Source organism: Brassica napus, chromosome C7 (assembly GCF_020379485.1).
Source record: "Brassica napus cultivar Da-Ae chromosome C7, Da-Ae, whole genome shotgun sequence".
NCBI lineage: Eukaryota > Viridiplantae > Streptophyta > Magnoliopsida > Brassicales > Brassicaceae > Brassica > Brassica napus.
The window spans coordinates 41,298,483-41,321,537 of NC_063450.1; the positions used below are offsets into that span (position 1 = coordinate 41,298,483).

The 23,055-nt window shown below is 35.7% G+C and overlaps 2 protein-coding genes and 1 long non-coding RNA gene across 3 annotated transcripts; 1 reads left to right on the forward strand and 2 right to left on the reverse strand.

Annotated features, from left to right (window-relative positions):
• The first annotated feature begins 10,481 nt into the window (after nucleotides 1-10,481).
• On the forward strand, nucleotides 10,482-11,315 carry LOC106430949 (glutathione S-transferase T3-like). The gene has a single exon (XM_013871748.2). The coding sequence runs from the start codon at nucleotides 10,482-10,484 to the stop codon at nucleotides 11,313-11,315; it is 834 nt and encodes a 277-aa protein (XP_013727202.2).
• Nucleotides 11,316-15,144: 3,829 nt separating this feature from the next.
• On the reverse strand, nucleotides 15,145-16,264 carry LOC125589781. Its single transcript, XR_007325935.1, has 3 exons — nucleotides 16,124-16,264; nucleotides 15,935-16,038; nucleotides 15,145-15,855 (listed from the first exon to the last, which is right to left on the reverse strand). It is a non-coding gene; the product is annotated as an uncharacterized LOC125589781 (long non-coding RNA).
• Nucleotides 16,265-17,600: 1,336 nt separating this feature from the next.
• Nucleotides 17,601-21,026, reverse strand: LOC111207401. The gene has a single exon (XM_022705397.2). The coding sequence runs from the start codon at nucleotides 18,647-18,649 to the stop codon at nucleotides 17,678-17,680; it is 972 nt and encodes a 323-aa protein (XP_022561118.2). The 5' UTR covers nucleotides 18,650-21,026; the 3' UTR covers nucleotides 17,601-17,677.
• Nucleotides 21,027-23,055: the final 2,029 nt, after the last annotated feature.

Consider the following 23,055-nt stretch of genomic DNA (forward strand, 5'->3'; position numbering starts at 1 on the left):
AAGTGAAGTTTGCATTACGTTTTGGTATGTCTTTTTATGATAAAATGAAGAAAACACATGATTTTTATGAATAAATAAATTTATAATAATAAATGTACTTTAAAATGTTTAGTTAATTTTAATAATAAATCGCATTTATTTTCATAAAATTTTCACAGTTATTGTAACTATTTATTTTAATATTCATTTTAGAAATTATATGATGTCGAGTTATTATAATATTTTAAATTATAAATATTTAGTTTACAGTTTTTTAATTCAGTGGTGTTATAAATAATAAGTAAAATAAAGTTATTTCTGTCTCATTTATATATATGTTTCATAAATTACTCTAACTATTTATTTTAATATTCATTTTAGAAATTATATGATGTCGAGTTATTATAATATTTTAAATTATAAATATTTAGTTTACAGTTTTTTAATTCAGTGGTGTTGTAAATAAGAAGTAAAATAAATTTATTTCTGTCTCATTTATATATATCTTTCATAAAATAAATTATTTTTTTCTTTTTCTTTATACAATTCTCAAAATTAATGCTTTACACAATATAAAAGAAATAACTTATTCATTATAACTAAAAATATTTTAAAATAGATAATCTGAAACTGTCATTATATCTATATATATATATATAAATGTTTGTCTCCCTCCTGTTGCGCCACCTCAGCATCCATGTCACAAAGTCGAGTCCTGAGAAGCCGACACGTGTCCCTTCTATTAATACTCTGCATTTCATTTATAGAGTGAACTGCTGCTTTCAGTTCTGTTATAGAGTTGAGCCGAAACTGAAAACATTGTCGAAACCCAATATTGACAATCTTGCAATCATCTATTTTTAAGGTTCATGATATTCTTCAAACTCTGATTTGTTAAACCGACCATGGAGTTTCGGATAGGTTATGAGAGACGAATTTTACGGCCAATCTTTGGTAAGAGCTGTCATTTGTGTCGATTTGTCTGTATTCCTTCTCGACAGCAAAGGGAAACCGGACCGTTAAGGGATGCATTCAATGTTGCCATTGACAACCTTCTTAATTACCCACCCTTCCATGTTTCCTCATTCAATGAATATCTTTTTTCTTCCAGTCGGAGAATCTTCTGCTATAAAAGGTGAGCTTGGAACCCGTGAACATCATCATTTCATTCCACACAACCATAAAAAAAAATCTTTGGGCAGAATGTGAAAGAAGAAGGAAGAGAGGCGTACATGAGTCTCACTGGAAGAGCCTAAGCTTGATGGTCCAAGTTCGCCAGAAAATAAATTGGAAGCTCAGGTCTCGAACCTTGATTTGGTTGGTCAGACTGTTGTTCTCAAAGAAGTCGACGAGAGTTACAGGAGAGTTACAGGTCGGGATCGACATCTGAGTCAAATCTAGAAAGGAGAGCTTTGATCGATTAAGGAGGTATGAGTGAGATTCGCGAATCTCTCTCAATCTGACTCAACCGAATATGGATGTGCTTACCACGGAGATAAAATCGTCGGAGGAATACAAAAAATAGCGACGGGAGACGCATCGGGATCGACTGGATTTTTGACCATCTGGTAAGTCGGGCCTCTATAGACATGATAACAACGGAGTCGCTGATATTGTCATCGCAACAAAATCAGATAAGGAATAAGAAGCTTAGCTTAATTCAATCTCAGATGGAGACTAAAGATTGTTGGAGATGATTAGAATTGGAGTTCCGTTGAGACAAAACAGTGGCAACGGATTTGGTGCTAGGATGAGCTTGGAGATTAACGAAGATGAGAAAAAGATTAGGTATGAAGAATAGAGGAAGACGATTGCTCAAAAAAAAAAAGAATAGAGGAAGACAAAGGAGATTTTGTTTGATTCTTGGTGTCGAAAGAGAAAAAAAATTAGGTTAGAGTTGGTCAGGTGACTGTTAGTGGGCCTCGGCTCTAGCTTTATTACAGCAGCCCACTCGAAAGTCCACTTCTAGATACCTGCACAAAGACGAGTTTGTTAATTTTGTACGTGAAAATAGAAAAATAGGATGAAAGTCATACGAGTTTACGAACTTTAAAAGATATATGTTTCTCTTTAAAAGATATTTAAAACATATAGGTCGTACTTTCATAAAGCACATATATGTTTCTCTTTAAAAGATATTTAAAACATGTTCACATTTCATCAATCAAAGTCTACGGAAATTTTAAATAAGTGAATATGTCAGTTTTCTTTTAAATCATTAAAATCAAACCAACAAAATATTAAGAAAAACCACAACAGATAATTGAAAAACATATAAACTAGATATAACAAAAAAGACATAAGAACAAAAAAAAGAAAAAAGTTTGTATTAATATAAACAAAAAGATTTATTCAAATAAATGTGTTAAAAAAACTCATGAATTCCAAAACAAAATTAACCATAGATTCTATACTGATATAATCATAATTTTTTTATATATTTGCATGACCAGAAGTATAGATGTAATACAAAAAATGACAAAATAAATAAAAGTGTAAATAAATTAAGATAACCTAAAACAAAACTAATCAATAGATATATATATGCAACACCAAAATAAGTTTAATTATAAAATTTAGTTAATAGCAACAAGATTGGATTGAGTTCCTGACATTAAACAATTTTAACACATAAAATAAAAAATATAACAACAATTATAAAAAAAAAATAATAAGAAAACTATTCCCGCGCGTAGCTCCATTAAAAATATATATTTGAAATTTTGAAATTGCTTTTGGAGATGTTCTTAACACGAAACAATTGGTTTTGATTCGTACTCCATTATATGTTTCATCTTTTAAATAATAATAACATAACTATTATATATAACTTTTATATAAACATAAACAAATCATCTTTTAAAAAATGTATTCATCTTTCATATTTTTTTTCAATTTCAATATTTTGATGTTTTCATTAAATTACAGATAAAGATAATATACTATCATCAAATTCAACACACATTATATATCAAATAATTTAATAAAGTAGGTAAAATTTAATTAATATATAGTATCATAAAGTTAATTTTTTTTTTGAACAACATAATCAACTATTGTAACATAAGCAAAATATATATTATCACATATAATCCCTCCTCACCAAAAATTTTATAAAAGATAAAACTCATTATCATATACATCTCTTGGAAATGAAAACTTAAAACATAAAACACAAAATCATACAAAATAATAACCTAGATCACAAGTAAAGTATATCCCGCCCGCCGATCCTAGTATATATATATATAGATGTTTATATGATAACAGTTGTTGAAACAATAACTGTATGGTCCGATGTGTTTGCATCAGGCGGTTCGATGAGCTGGTTTTCATCAGTCTTAACGTATGGTTGATAATATGTAAGGTAATACAGTCAGACATTACAACAACCAGGATATGCATAAATCTCACAGTTTGATATCATGTTCAACTTTGCGGCTCGTGCATATTACACGGGTTTTAACTATTAAGTTTAGTAGTTGTCAGACCTTATAGCTTTTAACGATAATAACATGTATCATAAGGTAACTTAACGATTGTATAATACATGTGCCCTAATAATTAAACTCTATACGTTTATTATTTACTTATTATCATAATATTCAGGCTCCAATCAAAATTAAGGTTTATAACCAATGCATTAATGTAATAAAATAATCATTAACTATACTCCAACACCAATAAATAATAATTTTAAAATTTAAAGGTTTAAGTAAATATATAATTTTTTTTAAAAATGTTAGCTAATAAATCTAATCCGGGAAATTTTAACAAAAGAGTCATTTTCTCACATTTTGAATCAAAAGACTTAAAACAAATGTATAAGTAAAAGTAAATTTGAAATGGAAAGTTAATAGATAGATAACTCATATTAAGAAGATTGTATGAACCAAACATATACTATCCATAGATTGGGGAAAGACAAAAACAGAGATAACCAATACGCAAAAAGAAATGAAGATGCATAAGCATTATTTAAATTTAGAGTAGTGAGTTTATAGTTCTTTCTAGTCCATCTCAAGCCACACACGCCTTCTTAACCACCTCGGAAAATGAGTTGGCCGTCTTCTTCTGCGTAGCACCAACTGGATCTGCCTCACCACTGCTCCCTCCAGTTTCAACCTTAACAGGAATTGGATTGCATCTGGCATGTCGTCCCCATCATCATCGCTACCTCCCTGATCCAACCAGATGATCATACATACATTCAAATGTATATAGCGAAACAACATAATACCCATCACTTATGTTGTCGACAACGTCAGGGACGGTCACGTTCATCGAGAATGCGTGTGATGGTGAATGTCTGATTGCTGTGAAGTTATATGTACTAACAATGACTTGGAAAGTGTATGTCTTTGCTTCCATATCGGGAATAAATGGAGGCATCTTAGAGTCGTCAGGGTTTACTCCTTCAGCCTATTTGGCAGAGGAAGTTTTGTAGATGTGTTAATACTTGGCAGATGATAAACACGTAAGGAGACATATGTGTATCTTACCAGTTATGTAACTCTCATACCAAATCCATGCTTCACCTTATCAACCTTGTTTCACCAGTTATTTAAAAAATTTCAACAAAACTTCAAACTTAAAAAGACTCTTATGTATTTAGTGTGATTATTAGCTTACGTTGGGGATAATTTGCCAAGGCTTTTAAGTTCTTCCCATGACTCTCCATCAAGGATTCTTCCTGATATATCAAGTATGTAAGAACGGTTCTTGTCTCTAGGAAGACCACGACCGGCTAGTAACTCCAAGTCTCTCTTGTGAAGCTCTCTTCCATTCACACACACTTCTGTGTTCCCTGCAGCGCAGCTGAAGAAGGATACCCCTGACATTTCTTTGAACAGATTTTTATTTCAAGAAAATAAATAGATTTCTCTTTGAATAGATTGGTAGGATGATTTCGAGAGTAAGGATGCTAACCTTTTTATACTCGAATCTCCACCGCCTTGCAAGAGCGAAGTTCACATTGAATGTAGATCGTGGAGGATGGATTTAAAGAGAACTTTAAGATGATGGATTTAGAGAGAACTTTAAGAAGAAGATTGTGTAACTGGTAAATTTCAAGATCGGAAGAAGAAGATGAAACAAATAAATGGAAACCTAAAGTTGTGAGCAGACATCGCGATGGCGGAAAAAGAATAGGTTCAACTTCTACGTTACAAAACGACACGTTTCGAGAATTTAGACTTATTCTCTCTCATGATGGGTTTTACAAAGCCTAACACAGACACTTTGCAAATTCAAAGGCCCATAAGAATAACAAACCATGATTAATGAAACGCAGAGTATTAGTTAAGTGGGCACGTGTCACTCCCAGAGAGCACTAATTGATAACGTGGCATTCGAGCTGGACACCCTGGGAGTGATTCAATGTGTACTTTATATATAAAGACTAGGCTCGGCCCGGGCTACGCCCGGGTTTTTGTTTAAATTTTAATTTTATTATATATTTTGTATATTTATTTTGATATATATAAATATTATAATCTATTATAAAATATAAGTAGCGATAAAATTATAATTTTTTAAAAATATTTGTTTTTAATCATATGAATCTCATAAATTTTAGTATCCAAATTTTTGATATTTTGTTTTGGAAATTATATTTCAGGTGATGAGCAAAATAAACCAAAATTGATTAAATTTTAATTATGTGTTTGATTGGTTGCATTGTAGAAATGCTTCAATTCACTTGACTTTTTTTTTAATAAATGTTGTTTTCACATTAGTTTCTAAATAATTTGATTGATCATGCACTTTAAATTTACAACCCTTTATATATATATATCAGCGGTTTAAAAATTGTAATATTTTATATATTAAAAAAAATAGTAACTATGTCACTAAAAACTACAAACTAAATTACTACAACAAAATTTCTGCACTTACAACCCAGCTAATCAGTCCCATGATCTAAATATTTTTTTATCTTACATATATAATTTTTGATGTAAAACTTTGTTAAATGTACAACCAATCATAAATAGTTGAACAATGGAGTTTCTGCAGTGTATTATGTTAACATATCTTTTGATGTATTAATTAATTTTGTGTTGTGTATATTTTGTAGTTGTTAGCCTCTAAATAATTGATGTTCTTTTATCTTTTGAATGATATATTAATGGGATGTGAGTTTGAACTTAATTGGTGTGATTTGGGTGTACTATCATACAATGGTTTCACAACTTTACTTGTTTACAATAGTGAATTATTTTTATGCTAATATTTTCTTAAGTTTTTTTAAACTTGTAGGCTATCTATAGTTAGTTTTTATTTGTTTGTGTCTAAGTGCTCATTTTATTTTAGTTTAAAATGTTGGCCTATTGAACTCATAAGGTGAGATTTTTGTAATTTGTTTGACAAACAGTTTGAAACAAACAATTAATCCAGTTTTAACAAAAAAAAATGGAAGTTTAGGGTTAACTCCAAAGAGATTAAAAATCTGGGAAATTCTTAATTCAGTTTTGAGAATTATAAATTTTCAACTGGCTTTATTTAATTCTGAATTTGTAAAATATTGAGTTAGTCACTAAATTTGTATAAATTATTAATTTTTTTTGTGTGTTCGTACTATTGGCCAAGTCTACTGAAAACAGTTAAAGATAGAAACTGAAATCATACGTGCAGTCGAGAGAGACAGTGTGGGGAACATAATTATTTGGTTTGAAATGAAAACAAACGGTTTTATAGAAATTGCACAGCTCGTCTCTTTCTTCATTCTCTCTTCATTGCTGATCCTTACTACTCCAGTTCCCAACATTTTAGTAGTCGTAGCTTCTGTTGTCATTATTCTTTCCTGTTTTGAAACTGTTGTCCTTTCTCTTACGATCCAAGATCCTGTTTGCATGAAAATTCTGGTCATAATCCCATGATTTCTCCGGTGTCAACTTCAGTCTTCAGCACCCCAATTAACATCATCAACTTAGACATCAAGACAAGAAATATGTACACATGAAGTTCTATTTATCTCTGCCCAATACACGATTTAGCGTTCTTGAATGCGTTTTCTCACACACTGGACCACTCAAACGTATAGAAGCACATACCACTCTTCTTCTACAACTTTGGACAATGGTACTGAACACATAAATAATTTTTCCAAGCATGAACAGACTGTTTGCAGCATAAGAATATCAGTGAGAAAAAAAACTTTGTGTTCAGGCAAGATTCAACTCTGTCCAAAAAAAATTGATTGTTTTCTTTTTTTAACTAACCTGACCAAATGATAATATGGTAAGATAAGATGATTGTACCACAACTTACGGTAAACTGGGCCAGTTGGAGCATTAGCAGCAGAAACAGTAGTAACAGGAGGAAAGGGCTACATTGAATATAGAACTACAGATTTACTCAAATGTTAATATTTTTACAATTCAGAAACTTGAATAAAGCAGTCAAACGTTGAGGTTTCTTACACCATGAGCTCCAAGTAACGGAAAAGCTGTTGGCTTTGTCAAAGTTGTAACAGGCTGATTGACTGATGAAAGTGCCAGAGGACCATTCGGAACTGCGCAATGTGTGGTCTGTGAATAACTGGGTTTGGCCTAGAATTTTTGCACAGCTAGTGCTGCCAGTTAAGACTGCAAGAGAACATGTGCACAATGAATCCAGAAACATGTTCTATCATCGTGAGGAAAAAAGAAACACACCTTTGATTAATGAGAGTCCGCAGTATCGAAGATCTTAATGTAGGGAACTACGTCAATTTGTTACGAAAAGGAGGATTTACTTCTGCTAGCATTACGGTCCGAGCTGTTTTAGTGTCTCCGTATTTGGAAAGCTGATCATTTTCCCTGCATTTGATAGATAATTAAGTTCTTGAATACCGGTTAAGAACATATTCCACATATCTACTCATCAATGACATAAACTCGTTAAATACCAACAACAAAGAAACACTATTGCTACTGAGCTTACAAAAATGTTTAATAGAAAAAAAACAGAGTGTACTCACCTCACTCGCTGCACTTTCACTCGCTAACCATAATCTTGGCGCTGGTGGAGGTCCAGGAGGAGGAGCCGCTACTGAAAGATTCAGTGAATGAATCCACAACTTTCTGGCTAATCTCCGTCGCAAGCCTTACATGAGAGCTTTCCACCTTTTATGGTTTTAGTTCCTATGTTGCTTCGATTCCTCTTTTGTTGCTCCACCTGTCCTTCCAGTTATCCGAGATAATCTTAATGTCACCGCCGCAGACATTGGAATCGCCTCCATCTTTGGCTCAGTCTTTGCTTGTCTTGCCATAAGGACATCATGCAATCTATTTAGGCCGCATCTTGCCTCTGCCGAATTAACATCTCCACTGCTCCCTCAGTCCAGTTCACCTCCGAGATAAAATAACCACTCTAGAAATAGAGATGATTAAAAGGATTAGTATTTGCGCGGATGATGTTTTAGGGGATAAAGATTCACCTTTTTATAGCTGGAGATCCACAGCTTGTAGAGAGAGGAGATGCATTTAGTGATAAATCGTGCGTGGAGTGGGTCAACGGATTTAAGAAAGTTGTTAATGGCTATAAATCAATGTATCACATAACGTCTCAGAGGAGAAGAACATGAGGCGAAACGACACGAACAGAGCTAGCCTGACCCAGAGTTTCTTCACGAAGATTCATATCACACAACCCTTCCATAAACTCCGCCGTGTCACGGCGCCGCCGCCGTAGAACGGAGAGAGGATCAGAACTCCATGGCTTCACGTCTTTAGAATTAGGGCTACAGACAAAATCCATTTGTCAGGCCACATACACAATTTTCATGCGAAGCCCACATCTAAGCCCGTCACAATTTCAGATTAAATGAAGCGATGCATTTTGGTCGACGGTGACACGTGTCATGCCCAAAACTTTTGACTTTCTGACCTGGATCCTAGGTGGCATCACAGGAGAGAAGCAACATTTCTTTATATATAAAGATAAACATTTCTTTATATATAAAGATAAAGATTATGAGACTTTAATTCACCAGCTGTGCATATATGAAATCATCTCTAAACTGGATGGAATGGTTAACTTTGCCTTCCTTTATATTTCAAACTTAACCAGTAGTCTTTGTAGAAAATTCAATTTTGTTATTAAGGATTCGATCGGTGACAATCGAACCACCGCAGTTAATAGTAACCGCATTGCAAGGACTCTAAGACCAACATTATCGGCGTATGCTAACGTCGTCCTTATTGAAAAGGAGCCGAAAAATAAATGAAAAATAAGGAAAAAGAAGAGAAACGTGGGTTAAATAAGAAGTTTTCGACGACGTCCTTAAGGAGCACGTGTCATCGTGTGATAGGAAAACCGAAGGGGTAGGGGAAACATGAGGTTCGGTCTCGAAATAATGTTGGTCTCGTCTCCCTATTCTCTTTCTTTTGACGGCGATTTCGACGACACCGCTTCGTGTTCGCTCAATCGATCTCTCAATCGACACCGATCACTCGTGTAATCCAAAGCTTCTCCGCCGAATCGAATCTAGACGAGGTATGTGCTCCTTGTTTGTCCTCTGTTTTACGATTTAAAAGTCGATCTATATGTGGGTTTGATTGGTTTTTGTTGTGACGATTTCATTGCATGCTTCGTGTTTGTAGGGGGAAGACGAGTTTCGGTCTGGAAATCATTCTCGGCGTCTCCCTATTCTCTCTCTCTCGACGGCGACTTCAGCCACACCGCTCTATAGCTCAATCAACGACGATCTCTCCTTTCATCCAAAGCTTGTCCGCCAATCCAATCGAAACCAGGTATGTGTTTCTTCTCTGTCTTCCGTTTTGCGATATAGAGGATTTAATGAGTTGATCTATCTCCGTCTTTGAGTTTGATTTGTTTTTGTTGTGACGATGCTTCGTGTTTGTGATGCTTCGTGTTTGTGATGGTTCCTAATTTGTTTCTGATTGTATGCTTGGATTTAATGCTAAATTTCTGATTTGTGAATTCTTTTGAGTAAATCTGTAGATTCATTAGTAATGCTATACTTAGGGTAGCTTTAGGGATTACAGTGATAAAGACAATGCGTAGATTCATTAGTAAAAAGAGCTTGATTACAAAAACAAAATTGTTCATGCGTGTATGCTTACGGTAGCTTTAGGGATTCATGATTTCTTTTGATAGAATTAGTACAAAGAGCTTGTTACTTGCGAAAAGTAAACTGATATTTAATTACTTGTTAGCTTTGTGGTTGTGTAATGTGTAATAACTTCTAGTTTATGGTTCGGTCATTACTTCTCAGAGTTTATGGTTCGGTAATTACTTTGGTAGTTTATGGTTCGGTTATTACTTCTCAGAGTTTATGGTTCGGTCATTACTTTGGTAGTTTATGGTTCGGTCATTACTTCTTAGAGTTTATGGTTGTAACTTATTACTTCTTAGAGTTTCACCTATTAAACCCCAACCATCCTTCATTGTATCATATATCTCCACCATCTTCTTTCTCTCTTGTTTGCGAAATCCCCTCCTCTCCGGTTTCTCTCCGGTTTCTCTTCTATAATTGCCTCCCTGTTCTAATAGCTATGGATCCATATAGTCAGTCATCTAGTTATATGGGCCTTCTTAACAGTCAAAACTTTCCTTATGAAAGTTTTCCTCCATTCAGTTCACAACAAACCGACGCTGGAACTCTACGTGAAGACACACCAGTGGACCGTAAGGAGAGAAGGAAATGGACCCCAGCCGATGACGAGGTTCTAATCAGTGGGTGGCTGAACACATCTAAAGATGCGATCGTTGGGAATGAACAAAAGTCAGGGACTTTTTGGAAACGAGTAGGCGAATATGTCGCAACAAGTCCTCATGCTAGAGAGGGTGGTGAAACAAGAGAGCATCTCCATTGTAAGCAGAGGTGGCACAAAATCAATGATCTAGTGAACAAGTTCTGTGGCGCATATGCGGCAGCAGAAAGACAAATCAGTTCTGGTCAGAATGAAAATGATGTTCTCAAGGTGGCTCATGCCATCTTCTACTCTGATCACAACACGAAATTTAATCTTGAGCATGCGTGGTGTGTGTTGAGCTATGAACAGAAATGGCTTAACCTTAACACTCCTAAACCCACTGGCAGTTCAAAGAGAAAAACTGGTGAGACAGGTTCCCAAACTTCAAGCACCACTGTTGGTGATCAAGACATCCGGCCTGAAGGTGTAAAGGCTGCTAAAGCTAAAAGGAATAATGGTCAAGGGAAGTCTGTTGCTGAGTATACGACCATTTTGGAAATGAAGAAGGAGGATCTCATGATGAAGGAGAAACTGTCAAAGCTGACCATATTAGACACTCTCCTAGCCAAAAAAGAACCACTGAGTGAGGCTGAAGAAATTGTCAAGAATAAGCTACTCGCTGAGTATTTCTGAGCATTAGAGTCGTCTTTCTATGTTTCTACTTTATAACTATGTCTTTTAAATGTTGTTTTACGTACTCGCTGTCGGCTTTGAGAATTAGAGCCTTTCTTTGTATTATCTTTAACGTGATGAATGTACTTTATGTTTGCTTTTAAATGTCTATCTTTATTAAAGAATCACTTGTGTTAATGCTGCTATCTACTTTATAAATGGCTTTGAACTCTTATAATGGCTTTGAACTCTTTCTGTGGTTTTGTCTATTTTTTCTGAGCATTAGAGCCTTTCTTTGTATTATCTTTATGTTGTCTATTTTTTTTTCAGGTTTAGCTAAACATGGGGCATGACTATAGCTACAACCAGCCTTCTGAATCAGAGGAGTATGGTGGGTAGACAGCTGACAGTAGCTACAGCGAGACAGAAGATCTTATACGTCGAGACCAAGCTGAGATAAGCTACAATTATGGTGCGTCGGCTCAGTACCCTCCTCAACCCGAGGTTGAGTTTGGATTTCCGCAGACATGCTACTGTGGTAGTCAACCTGTTCTAGCCACATCTTACACTAGAAATGATCCGGGAAGAAGATACTACACTTGTGATAATGTTGATGATGGAGAGTGCCATGTATGGAAATGGTGGGATGTGGCGGTTATGGAGGAGATGAGAGCCAGGGATAGACACACACTTCAATTGGCTGAAAAGGTTGAAACTCTAACCTTGTTGAGTGACTATGAGACTGAGCAGAAACTGATTAGGCTAGAGAAGATAGTGTGTAAGTTAGCTAAGAAAAAATCAAGGTTTACCAATGGCTTTGAATACTTTGTTCGTGTTATGGTTTTGGTATTAGTTTCATGTGTAATGAGTTATGGTCTTAGTTTCATGTGTAATTTGTAATGGATTTGAACTCTTTCTCGGCTTTGAACTCTTTGAACTCTTTCTCGACTTTGTTTAATGTGTAATTTGTACTCTCTACGTCTTTGTTTAATGTGTAATTTGTACTCTTTGAACTCATTCTCTCATCTTTGTACTATAGTATCACAAGATGTACTCAAGAGTCACATGGGTTGTTTGTTTCTTCCACAAGAAAACAAGATGCCATCACAAGATGTATATTTCAAATATCACAAGATACATTTTTTAGTTTCTATAAATACATCATCATCTTCTCTCATAACATGTATTCAAATCATCTCTCGTATGCTCACTTTAAAAACATTTTCTCTCTTTTTAAAATTTTAAATGGCTTCTTCTTCACATTATCATTACCACAAAGATGATGATGATGATTTTAATAACATATTTGATGATTTTTTTGAAAACCCTGATCTTTTTCCAGAACCAAAAGAGCGAAAAAAACGTATTTTTATCGACAGAAACCGGGAAGAAGGCCACGAGAAGCTTTGGAATGATTATTTTAGCTACACTCCAACATATACTCACAATTTATTCCGGCGACGGTTTCGAATGAACAAATCATTGTTCATGCGTATTGTGCATCGTCTCTCCACAAAAGTACCGTATTTTCAACCAACACAAGATGCAGCCGGACGGTCTAGTTTATCACTCCTCCAAAAATGTACTGCAGCAATTCGTCAATTGGCATATGGTGGTGGGGCTGATACAGTTGACGAATATGTCCGACTTGCTGAATACCTAAGACGTCCCTCACTGGAGGATCTGGAAAGACTACTCCATATTGGGGAACAACGTGGATTTCCGGGGATGGTTGGAAGCATTGATTGTATGCACTGGGAGTGGAAGAATTGCCCTACCGCTTGGAAAGGAATGTATTCACGAGGAACCGAAAAATCAACAATTGTGTTGGAGGCGGTAGCTTCATATGACCTCTGGATATGACACGCTTTTTTTTGGAGCTCCAGGTACTATGAACGATCTTAATATTCTTGATAGATCACCTGTTTTCGATGACATTATTAACGGAATAGCGCCACAAGTAAACTTTTGTGTCAACGGAACGAAGTATCATTTGGCTTATTATCTCACATATGGTATTTATCCGAAATGAGCAACTTTTATTCAATCTATCCGACTACCCCAAGGTGAGAAAAATTCATTATTTGCTAAAACCCAAGAAGCTGTGCGAAAAGATGTTAAACGTGCCTTTGGAGTCCTGCAAGCTAGATTTGCCGTTGTCAAAAATCCATCTAAGTTATGGGATAAAGACAAAATAGCAAATATTATGAGAGCATATATCATACTCCGTAATATGATTGTCGAAGATGAACGAGAGTCATTCACTCAGTATAACGTTTTTGAATTTCAACAAGAAGAAGATGTGGAGCATACATTTTCCGTCGGGATGCCTACAAATCACGACAATCTCGACACTACAAATGATCGTCGAACGAGACTTCGGAATGCAAAAGCCCATCAACAATTAAAAAATGATTTGATTGAAAATATATGGACTAAATTTGGACATCTTCCAAATAACATATAATTTTTAAGTTTTTATGAATTGACAAAAATGTTTGTTTGCTTTTATTTATGATGTTTGTAATTTTTTTTTGGCAACTTTGTAATTTTCTTATGTTTTCAATTTTAATGTTGTACTAGTCCCTGACCCGCGCGCTAGCGCGGGTGTGAATTTTCAGTTTTTAATTATTTATTTTATTAAATGATGTATTTGTAATATTCGTTCATATTATATTCATTAAGTAAATTTTTTTTTTTGCATCTTAAACTATCTATGTTGATGTAAACGAAAACTCAAATTATGTCAAAAATAATGATATTCAATGATAATAACAATTTTAATTGATTATTTTTTAAAAAATACATTTACAAAAATATTGTTTGAAAGAAAATTCATTTATCTTTCAAATATAAAATGAAAATATTATAATTAAATAATAAAAAATATAAATAAAAATCGTAAATTTAGCAACTGACAACTGAGTTATATTATGCTAAAATTTTCTTTCTAACAATTTATCAAATGACAAATGAGTTATGAGCAAATAATACCATATAATTTTTAAAAACATAGCCATTCTTAAATATTTTTTGAATAAATAATTATTTTTAAATTTAATCAACTGAAAATAATATCCGTACAATTGTGTTAGTCATATTCTAGTTTTATTGATGCATGTTATATATTAGTGCTGCATGTTTTAGGTAACATTTTAATGATGCACGTTTTTAAAAATCTCCATTATTAAAATAATGCACGTAAGGATAACTCATGAGTTTTTTTGGTTGATTAAATGACATTATATCCAAATTTATTTAAGGATATTTCATTAAGGTAACTGAAAAAGACAAACAATAAAATAAGAAGTTTAAATTCATTTAAACATATTTCATTAATCTAACTGAAAAGACAAGTAATAAATTAGGCAGTTTTATTCGTTTTAGGATATTTCATAAATGCAACTGAAAAAGACAAGCAAAAAAAAAGAGTTTAATTAATGAAGTAAGAACATTTTCAAATGAGTACTTCTCTTTTAATAATATAGATGTTTTATTTTAAACTTATTTTTTATATATCTCATTTCCTATTAAAATAAACAATTAATTCACTAAGAGACAACAAAAAGTCCTACCAATAATCTACATTTTCGGGAACTGTCCTTATCTTTGTCTCTTAACATAAAAAAAAAAAATAAAATAACCTAAGGACACACAATTTGGTCCTAACAATAATGTTGCTCTAAGAGTAATTAATTTTTTTTAATACTTTTTAATTGTAAAAGTGAATTAAAAAACTGGATTAAGAGACTTGAAAATTTATGTGCTCCATTGCAAGTCTCTTATTTAAAAGTTTTTAAAAAAAAAAAAAAAATTAATTATACACCAAATTTATTTGATTTTTCTTATTAACTTAAACTTTTTCTTAAAACATAGTACAAACTAACTTTATATTCAAGTTCTTAGATTGAAAAACTTACAAAAGAACCAAGCACAAGGGGATTCACAGCATTTGGAGTTTTAACGACTTTGAGTTTGTTATCTGCGTCTGAAAGAAGAGGGATAACAAGAGTAAGGAAGGAGATAATAATAATTATCAAAACATGCAGAGACTAATCTTGCATACCTCGTTAAGCAGTGGTTCTCTATCTATGCAAGACTTAAATTTTACTCTTAGCATACTGAAAAGAGGCAATGCATCCCTCTGCAACCTGTATCAGTACATCAAATTTGTTTAGGTAACAACAAAAGAAAGGCTAGAGCCGTTGATGAAGAAGAAGTGTAAATTGTCTCAGCCACCGTACCGCCAAACGCAGACGCAAATTCCTGCCGCTGTAACCGCGACGCAAACGCTGCATCGCTATCTTGATCCAACCTCACGCCTCTCCTCCTTTTCTCTTCAGACACAAGTAACCTCGAGATATCCTCTCTCTGCAACCTAGCTTGAAACGCCGTATCTCTGTTCCTGCTTCTTACCTTCTGATTAGAGTCTCTAGGGCTTGGCGTTTCCTTGGTTAGGAAGTTAGCAGAAGCAGCAGCTCTCTGTGCTTCCACTTCTTTGGGGAACATAAGCTGGATTGTGTTCCAAAGAACTGTATTAACCGTGCAGTATTTGCCATTTCTGCATAGTTAAACACCATTGTTAGATAAAGTTCGAAGCTTTAAATCTCATTAACTCACAAAAGACAACAAGTCAGTACCAAATTCACCGCACAATGACAACTCTGTGGTGTTTGTTGTGTAGTAAGATGTACCGGTGTCCACAAGTTGTAGTACTTGGTTCATAACAAATCTCAAGACAAATCTGCAGAATCACAAAGCAAAGTTTCAATTTTAAGAACACTAATCAAGGAATAATGATGAAAAAGTATCAAGATTCAGATTCGTACTGCACAAGACAACTCGTCTCGAAGCTTATCAATGCAAGGAAGCGCAACAGAAGTTGTGTTCTTCTCCTCTGGCAAGATCTTCTCATCCTTCTCTGCTCTCTTCTCTTCTTTTGTCTCTGATTTTGTCTCCTTGTTCTTTTTCTTCTTCTAATTTAATGGATCTTAATGTTTCCTGAATAGAATCAATAATGGCAAGTACCTTCCCGTAACATATCTGCCGAGCAAACAAAAAAAAGGCTAATGCTTTTAATCTCAAATTCAAAAGTAAGAAACAACATCAAAGATCCAAACTTTAACCGATTAACAGAATCAAAAAGAGGTATTTCGATACTTGATGAATTGGGTAATGAAGGAACCTGGCACTGAAGGATTTGTACATCTGCAAAGCTCCGTAGGCATTACCTTCCTCTACCGCTTTCTTCAATTTGTCAACGGAGGAGGCATTGGGGAGGAAGGTCGGGACGGAGGAGGCGGTGAAGCGACTGAGACGGCGGTGATTCCGGTGGTGGAAGTTTAGGAATCAAACCGAATCAGTCGAGAAAGAGAGATGAGAGAGAGACTGAGACGTCGCGTTATGACGCCTGTCCGGTAAGGGACGTCTCTTGTAGCGCTTAATTAAGCGACGTCTCTTGCATTATTAGGTTTTTTTTTTTTTAAAACGTAAGAGACGGGGCTTAGCACCCCCGACAATGATGCTCTAAGGATCTAGTTTCTCTATCTCCAAAGATGGTTAGCTAATTATCCAATTTTTTACTGACCATGGTAATTAGTCTGGATTTCAACATGAAATCTCCCCCGGCCGAGACTTATTCTTGGGTTCACCCCTAGCTTAACCTCACCAACCAATAGGATTATGTTATTTCATATTCGATATCTTTAAAGGAAACAAAATATTGTCAATTTATATTATCTTTTTAAAATTAAAAGGTAAAGAGAAATAAATAAAAAATAGTAGTAATTACAAAAAAAATTATTTTTAACGTCATCAGCAAAACATTAAACCCTAAATCCTAAACCCTAAACCCTAAACCCTAAACCCTTGGGTAAACCCTAAACTCTAGGATAAATGTTAAACTTTAAATCAAAATCACTAAACACTAAAACACTCAAGGGTTTAGGGTTTAGGATTTAGGGTTTAAAGTTTTAGGGTTTAGTATTTTTTATTTAGACTTTAGGATTTACCCAAGGGTTTAAAGTTTACCCAAGAGTTTAGGGTTTACCCCAGGGTTTAGGTTTATCCAAAGATTTAGGGTTTAGGATTTAGGGTTTAGGGATTAGGATTTAGGGTTTAGTGTTTTGCTGACGACGTTAAAAAGATTTTTTTAATTCTTTTTTTCTGTAGCTGCTATTTTTTTTTTATTTTTTTATTTTAAAAACATAATATAACTTGATAATATTTTGTTTCTTTTTTTAAAAGATATCGAATTTGAAATAATGAACTCCTATTGGCTGGTGAACCCAAGAATAACTCGCCCGGTGATCAAATAAATTATAGAAAAAGAGATTCAAAGGGAATAAAACACTATAAAGTTTCTATGGTGTATTAACATTTTATTACTCAAGTTTCCCAGCATAAAGAAACAAACAGAACTCATGCAATTGCCCATAACCACTAGATGCCGAATTGTACCGACTCAAAGGACTACTCCCTCCTCCACTATCCCCATCCTCCGCATCGCTAAAGTACTCATCTACCATCATCGCTCCAACCGGCACCGGCTTAAACAAAAACAGCCCCGAGCTCGCCGTCGATTCCGAACTCCCAAACAACCAATCATGCACATCGTAGTACACCATCACCGGAGTTCTATCCACCAACACCATCACATTTCCTCTAAACTTCCACTGCAGATTCTTCACGTGCACCAACACGATCCCATCCACGCTTATCCACATCTCTTGATCTTTCTCATCGTTCGAGCTCTCCACCACCAGTTCATGTCCCTTTCTCTGCTCGTCAAATCTCGCTCTTGTCGAAAACGTTTTCTTCCCGAAAATGCTCTCTTTCTTGAAATATATAAACCCCTCGACCAGCGCGGGTCTTGACTTCGTCCTTTTGTAAGCTTTATGTTTTAAGTCTCCCAACAACAAAACAACCTCTTCATCGGAGACTATTGCCACGTAATAGTCTGAGACCGGCTCGGGGCTACCGTTTCCTGACAACTTCGCCGACCTTAGATCCCAAAAGACCTCCACAAAGTTTCCTTCCACGTCGAATGATTTTGATCCTCTTTTGCTCCAGAACTGCCACGGCTTGACGAGATCGATCTTGCAGCAGTAGTTCATGTCGTTGTCTAGGCTCGAGACCATGACGGTGAGGGAATGGTTCATGAGATTCTTGGACCATAAAACGGTGACGTTACGGAAGAAGCCCGCCACGTGAGCTTGGTAGCCGCACGTGACTGTGCTGTGAGGCGTGGGGGTCGCAGCGGACTTTAGTTGTGCCACGGTCTTTGTGGTGTCTGTTATTTTAGCTGCGAATGCGGCCGGCTGGGTTCCCATAGATGGGATACGAAACGATAACATCTTTATTAGGATCAGAACCTAATATCCTTTAAAAAAATTGTAACAAAGACTTTGCTCTCAACATGCAGCAGCAAGATTCTTGAGAAACTGCATCAGAGTTTGGCTAAAAATGGCGATAATTGTTAATGTTTTTTTCTCTATATGATTTGTTCTGTTGACAAACGATTCAGTTTGTTTGTTTCAGCTGAGAATAGACAGTTTTTTGGTTCGGGTTTTGGCAAAAGAAAGAGCAAAAAGAGAGAGGATGAAAGATTTGAGAGGTTATTTGATCGATGGAACACCGATGAAGAAGGAGTCTATATTTGGCAATGTTAATATTGGCAAAGTCACTTGTCAACAAAATATTGGCAAAGTAGATAAAAATGGCTTTGTGAAAAAATGACTTTATGAAGTTCAAACAAAGTGTGTGTGAGAAGCATACCATCTATAGAAATCTTTCCAATAAATGAACCCTTTATTTAGCTCATCAAACCTCCACGGATGGCGAAGAGAGATTCACATATTTTTCTTGTAACAATAGATTCATAGATTTGATCTTGAGACACGTTATCACTGGGGTCGACGTGCTATTTCCCCACGAGAACTATGATATAGCACCCAATCTCTCTGAAACTATTGCTTCTATCTATACGTCCCCAAGACTAAAGTTTTATAGCTAATTCCCCCCCAAGTTCATAGTTCGAGACCTATTTACCCACAATGATCGAATTAGACGGTTTAATATCGGTTTACTGTTTTACCTGAGGCTAAATCGATTAAAGTTGATAGTTAACCAAATAAGATCGATTTAAACCCGATTTGAGACCCAAACACATTAGAAAAAAATTGATCCAAACCCAGACCCGGTATTCCATCGAAACCCTTAATTAAAAAAATTCCTCAGTTTGTTGAGACCTAGAAAAAAAAATATCATTCGATTTATCAATGGAGTCAATCTCTGGAGCTTTACAAAACGTGGAGGGTCCAATCGTGGAAGATGAGTTCGACGAAGAAGCTGCGGAGAAAGAGACAAATTTGAAACCGAACAACTAGTTGAAAACTTTGTGAACGAACCTTCAATTTGACATGATGAGGCTCCAGAAAATGAATTTAGGCTTCTTATTTTAGTCAGAGAATTAGGGATTTTTGTGTTTTGGGTTTAGGAACATATGTAAGGGTCGGGTTGGTTTTTGTTTTTGCTCGGGTGTTACTTTTGGTCAGGTAAATCTTTGGTCGGGTCTTACTTCTGGTCGTAATTTCGGTTTAGTCTCATGTAAAACAATAAACCGATATTAAACAGTCTAATTCGATCAATGTGGGGAAATAGGTCTCGAACTATAAATTCAGAGGGAAATAGCTATAAAACTTTAGTCTCGGGGACATGTATATAGAGACAATAGTTTTGAAGATATTTGGTGCTATATCATAGTTCTCTTGGGAAAATAGCTAGTCGACCTTTATCACTATGATAAAGTTGAGAATAGAAACAAAACATGTCTAAAGAGAATTATTTATTAATTTTTCATCAGAAATAGAATGAAAAATACACAAACTTATATATACACTGAATCAAACCAATTTATCAAATTATCATAGAATAGTACATTAGATAATAAAAAGTCATATTCTTTTAAATCTTTTAAAATAATTTTTAATCCGTCACAACTTCTATAAGGGTTGATCTTTATCTCTCAATATGTGCACATTATGTCGTAACATTACATTATTGTTGAACCATAAAAGAGAAAGTCGTCGCAACCAGATCTGACCATCCTTGAAAGTCGTATTGCCAATCAAAACATATAAATACACTAAGAGTTAGATTGCAACCGATTAGACTCACAATTTATGTCGTAGTTTGAGCTCACAAATCCATCATAAATATCTGACGTGTATAAGAGTTAGATTGCAACCAATCCGCAAGAAACTTTCTTCTATTTTCCATATGCAACTATCACATGGCAACAATTTAAACTAGGTCACTTGTTATATGGCATGTTGATATTGTATAATCGAAATTTGGAAAACTTTAAAAGTCAGAAAGTTGTTTCTAAGGTTGAGAGCTTACGCAATGCAAGGCAATCAATCATCCAATACTAGCTTACTATAATCATTTTCTTGTCGCTTTTCATTTATTTTGTTATTAATATATATGGAAACGTAGACTTGCAAGTTCTGAGCAACAAGAAGCAAAACCCCACAGTTTTTGTCTACACTTGCTTAAATAGACAATTTATTTCATATATTTACAGAAGATAATGCTTTCTATCTTTACAGAATAGTTGTTTTTTCTTTGATTTTCTCAAATGATACATCTTTGTCATGTGTTTTTATCAAATTTATAAGCTGTTACAGTTCCCAAAAAAAAATCCAAACTAAATATTCTTCATAGAATAAATAAAAAAAAGATTTACATACGGAGCCACTTTTCATCTTTAAAATATCATTCTAAGATAGCTATTGTGGGAACCGAAATTCGCACTGTCGATTTCCGTTTAAATTAGGAAAGTAGGAGAACCCTAATTTCCCAAAGGTCCCGGATATCTGTTAATACCACACGCCAAGCAATCAGAACACGAAACGAAAACAGTAATAAAATAAGAAATCGAAAAAGAGAGCAAGATAGTTCTTATTCCGAATCTGCGTTTGAGCGTTTACAACAAGGTAAGTGTCTAGGCTACGAGAGCTGTCGGCGAGATTCCTAGTTCTAAAACCCTAAGACGGCAAAAACCTAATTGAGTCGCAGCTCGAATAATAAAAACGGAAAATTGCCTAAAATCGCTCTAAGTGCTAAGTTTTCTGTCAAAAATTCCTCTCCATGCCTTTCGCCTAGGACTTCTTATATACTGGCTCCAAGGTCAGTTTACGTTTTTCCTCTTATGCCCTTAAGCCGCCATAGCATAAAAATGGAGATATTTCATTTTTTCCGATCTTCGTAATTATCTTCAAAATTTCGTATTTATTCGCGGAAACTTGACATTTATCTTTCCTTGCGAACCAAGCGTAAAACGTCAAGCGGCTTACGGGCTGTTGGTTAAGAAATCGTAAGTTGGGCCTCGAGTCATGTCTTAGGTCTCTTTGGGCCGTCTTCTGACTCGAAGCGTTTATTACGGCTTCTTTCAATAAAGAACGAACTTTCCGCGGTTTTTACGGTAAAGTTTGACCGATAACTTAGAATAGCGGGGAACGTGAAATGGGTTCGCTACGGTCTTCGGGAGATAGCATCGAAGGGTAGATGAGAATGCATGGACTAATATCGTATCGACGTTTCGGAAGAGCTCGGTCGCTACGTAGCTGCGTAACAACCTTTTTCGAGCTCTTGTCTGATGACTCGCATTTCTTCTGCAAAGCTTTTCGTAAAGAAGAATCTATTTTCGAAAAAGTATTTGTCGAAGAAGGTTTCTACGTTTTCTTCTTCGGGGATTTGGACGTTAACTTCGTCACAACCGTTTTCGACCCCAACAGTTAGCCCCCCAGCTCGTTAGAGTCGAGACTCTAGCAGGCGGTTTGACGATTTTGGCAAAGTTAGGCGTATTAAACGAAGTTTACCTCAAATTCCGCGGAAGAGAATTCCCGAGAAGGTGTTTATTAAAAATATAAAATTTCGAGCCCATACTTCTATAAGTAGTGAGCTCTTGTCATTCATTTGCTTCACGCCTTCCCTTCTTCAAACCTTCAAAACCTCTCTAGCTCCAAATCTCTTGTTTTTAACATGTCTTCTTCCCATGGTGACAAGCGAAGTTCCGATGTGGAGATGGGCGAGGCCACCTCTCCGGCGCCGATTCTGACTTCTCCGGTCGAAGCGCCGGCTTGCGTTGCCGACCATCTCTCCTTTCGAGAGAAATTAGTTCGTCGCCAAGTCGAGAAAGAACAGGTTCGAGCTGGCGCCGAGTTACCGTCCTCTTCTGCACTGGCCGTTGCTCCGGGTCATGGGACCGAGGTCGTAACTCCGAGAGATACGGGAACTCTCGCAGGCTCAGTCATTCCGGATGCTTCGGCTTTACCTGCTGGATCGTCCACGACTCCGATTCTCGTCGAAGATAAGGAGAGGGCTGTTGACTCTTTGCCTCTTCCTCCGGCCAGGAAGGAGATCGTTCTAGCGCCGCGCGCTCCTAGTGTTGTTCCGGTTGCTCAGCCTAAGGGCCGGAAGGGAAAGTTTACCAAGGGCGGTGACGGGGAATCTTCGCAGCAAGGAGACTCGAGCATAGCATCGCGGCTTCGCGGAAAGGTTTGTTGCTCACTAACTTTCTTGATTGTTACATATTTTTCTAAAAGACAAAGAATCTCTAACTTTGTTCCCGTTTTGCAGTCGTTGATCGACGGGATGATCAGCGAGTGCGGTTCTGAGACCAGTCGTCTTGCCGGGGAGTTGTTGGAGCTGCAGGGTAGATGGTCTGAAACAGAGGCCATGCTGACGGCTGTCAAGG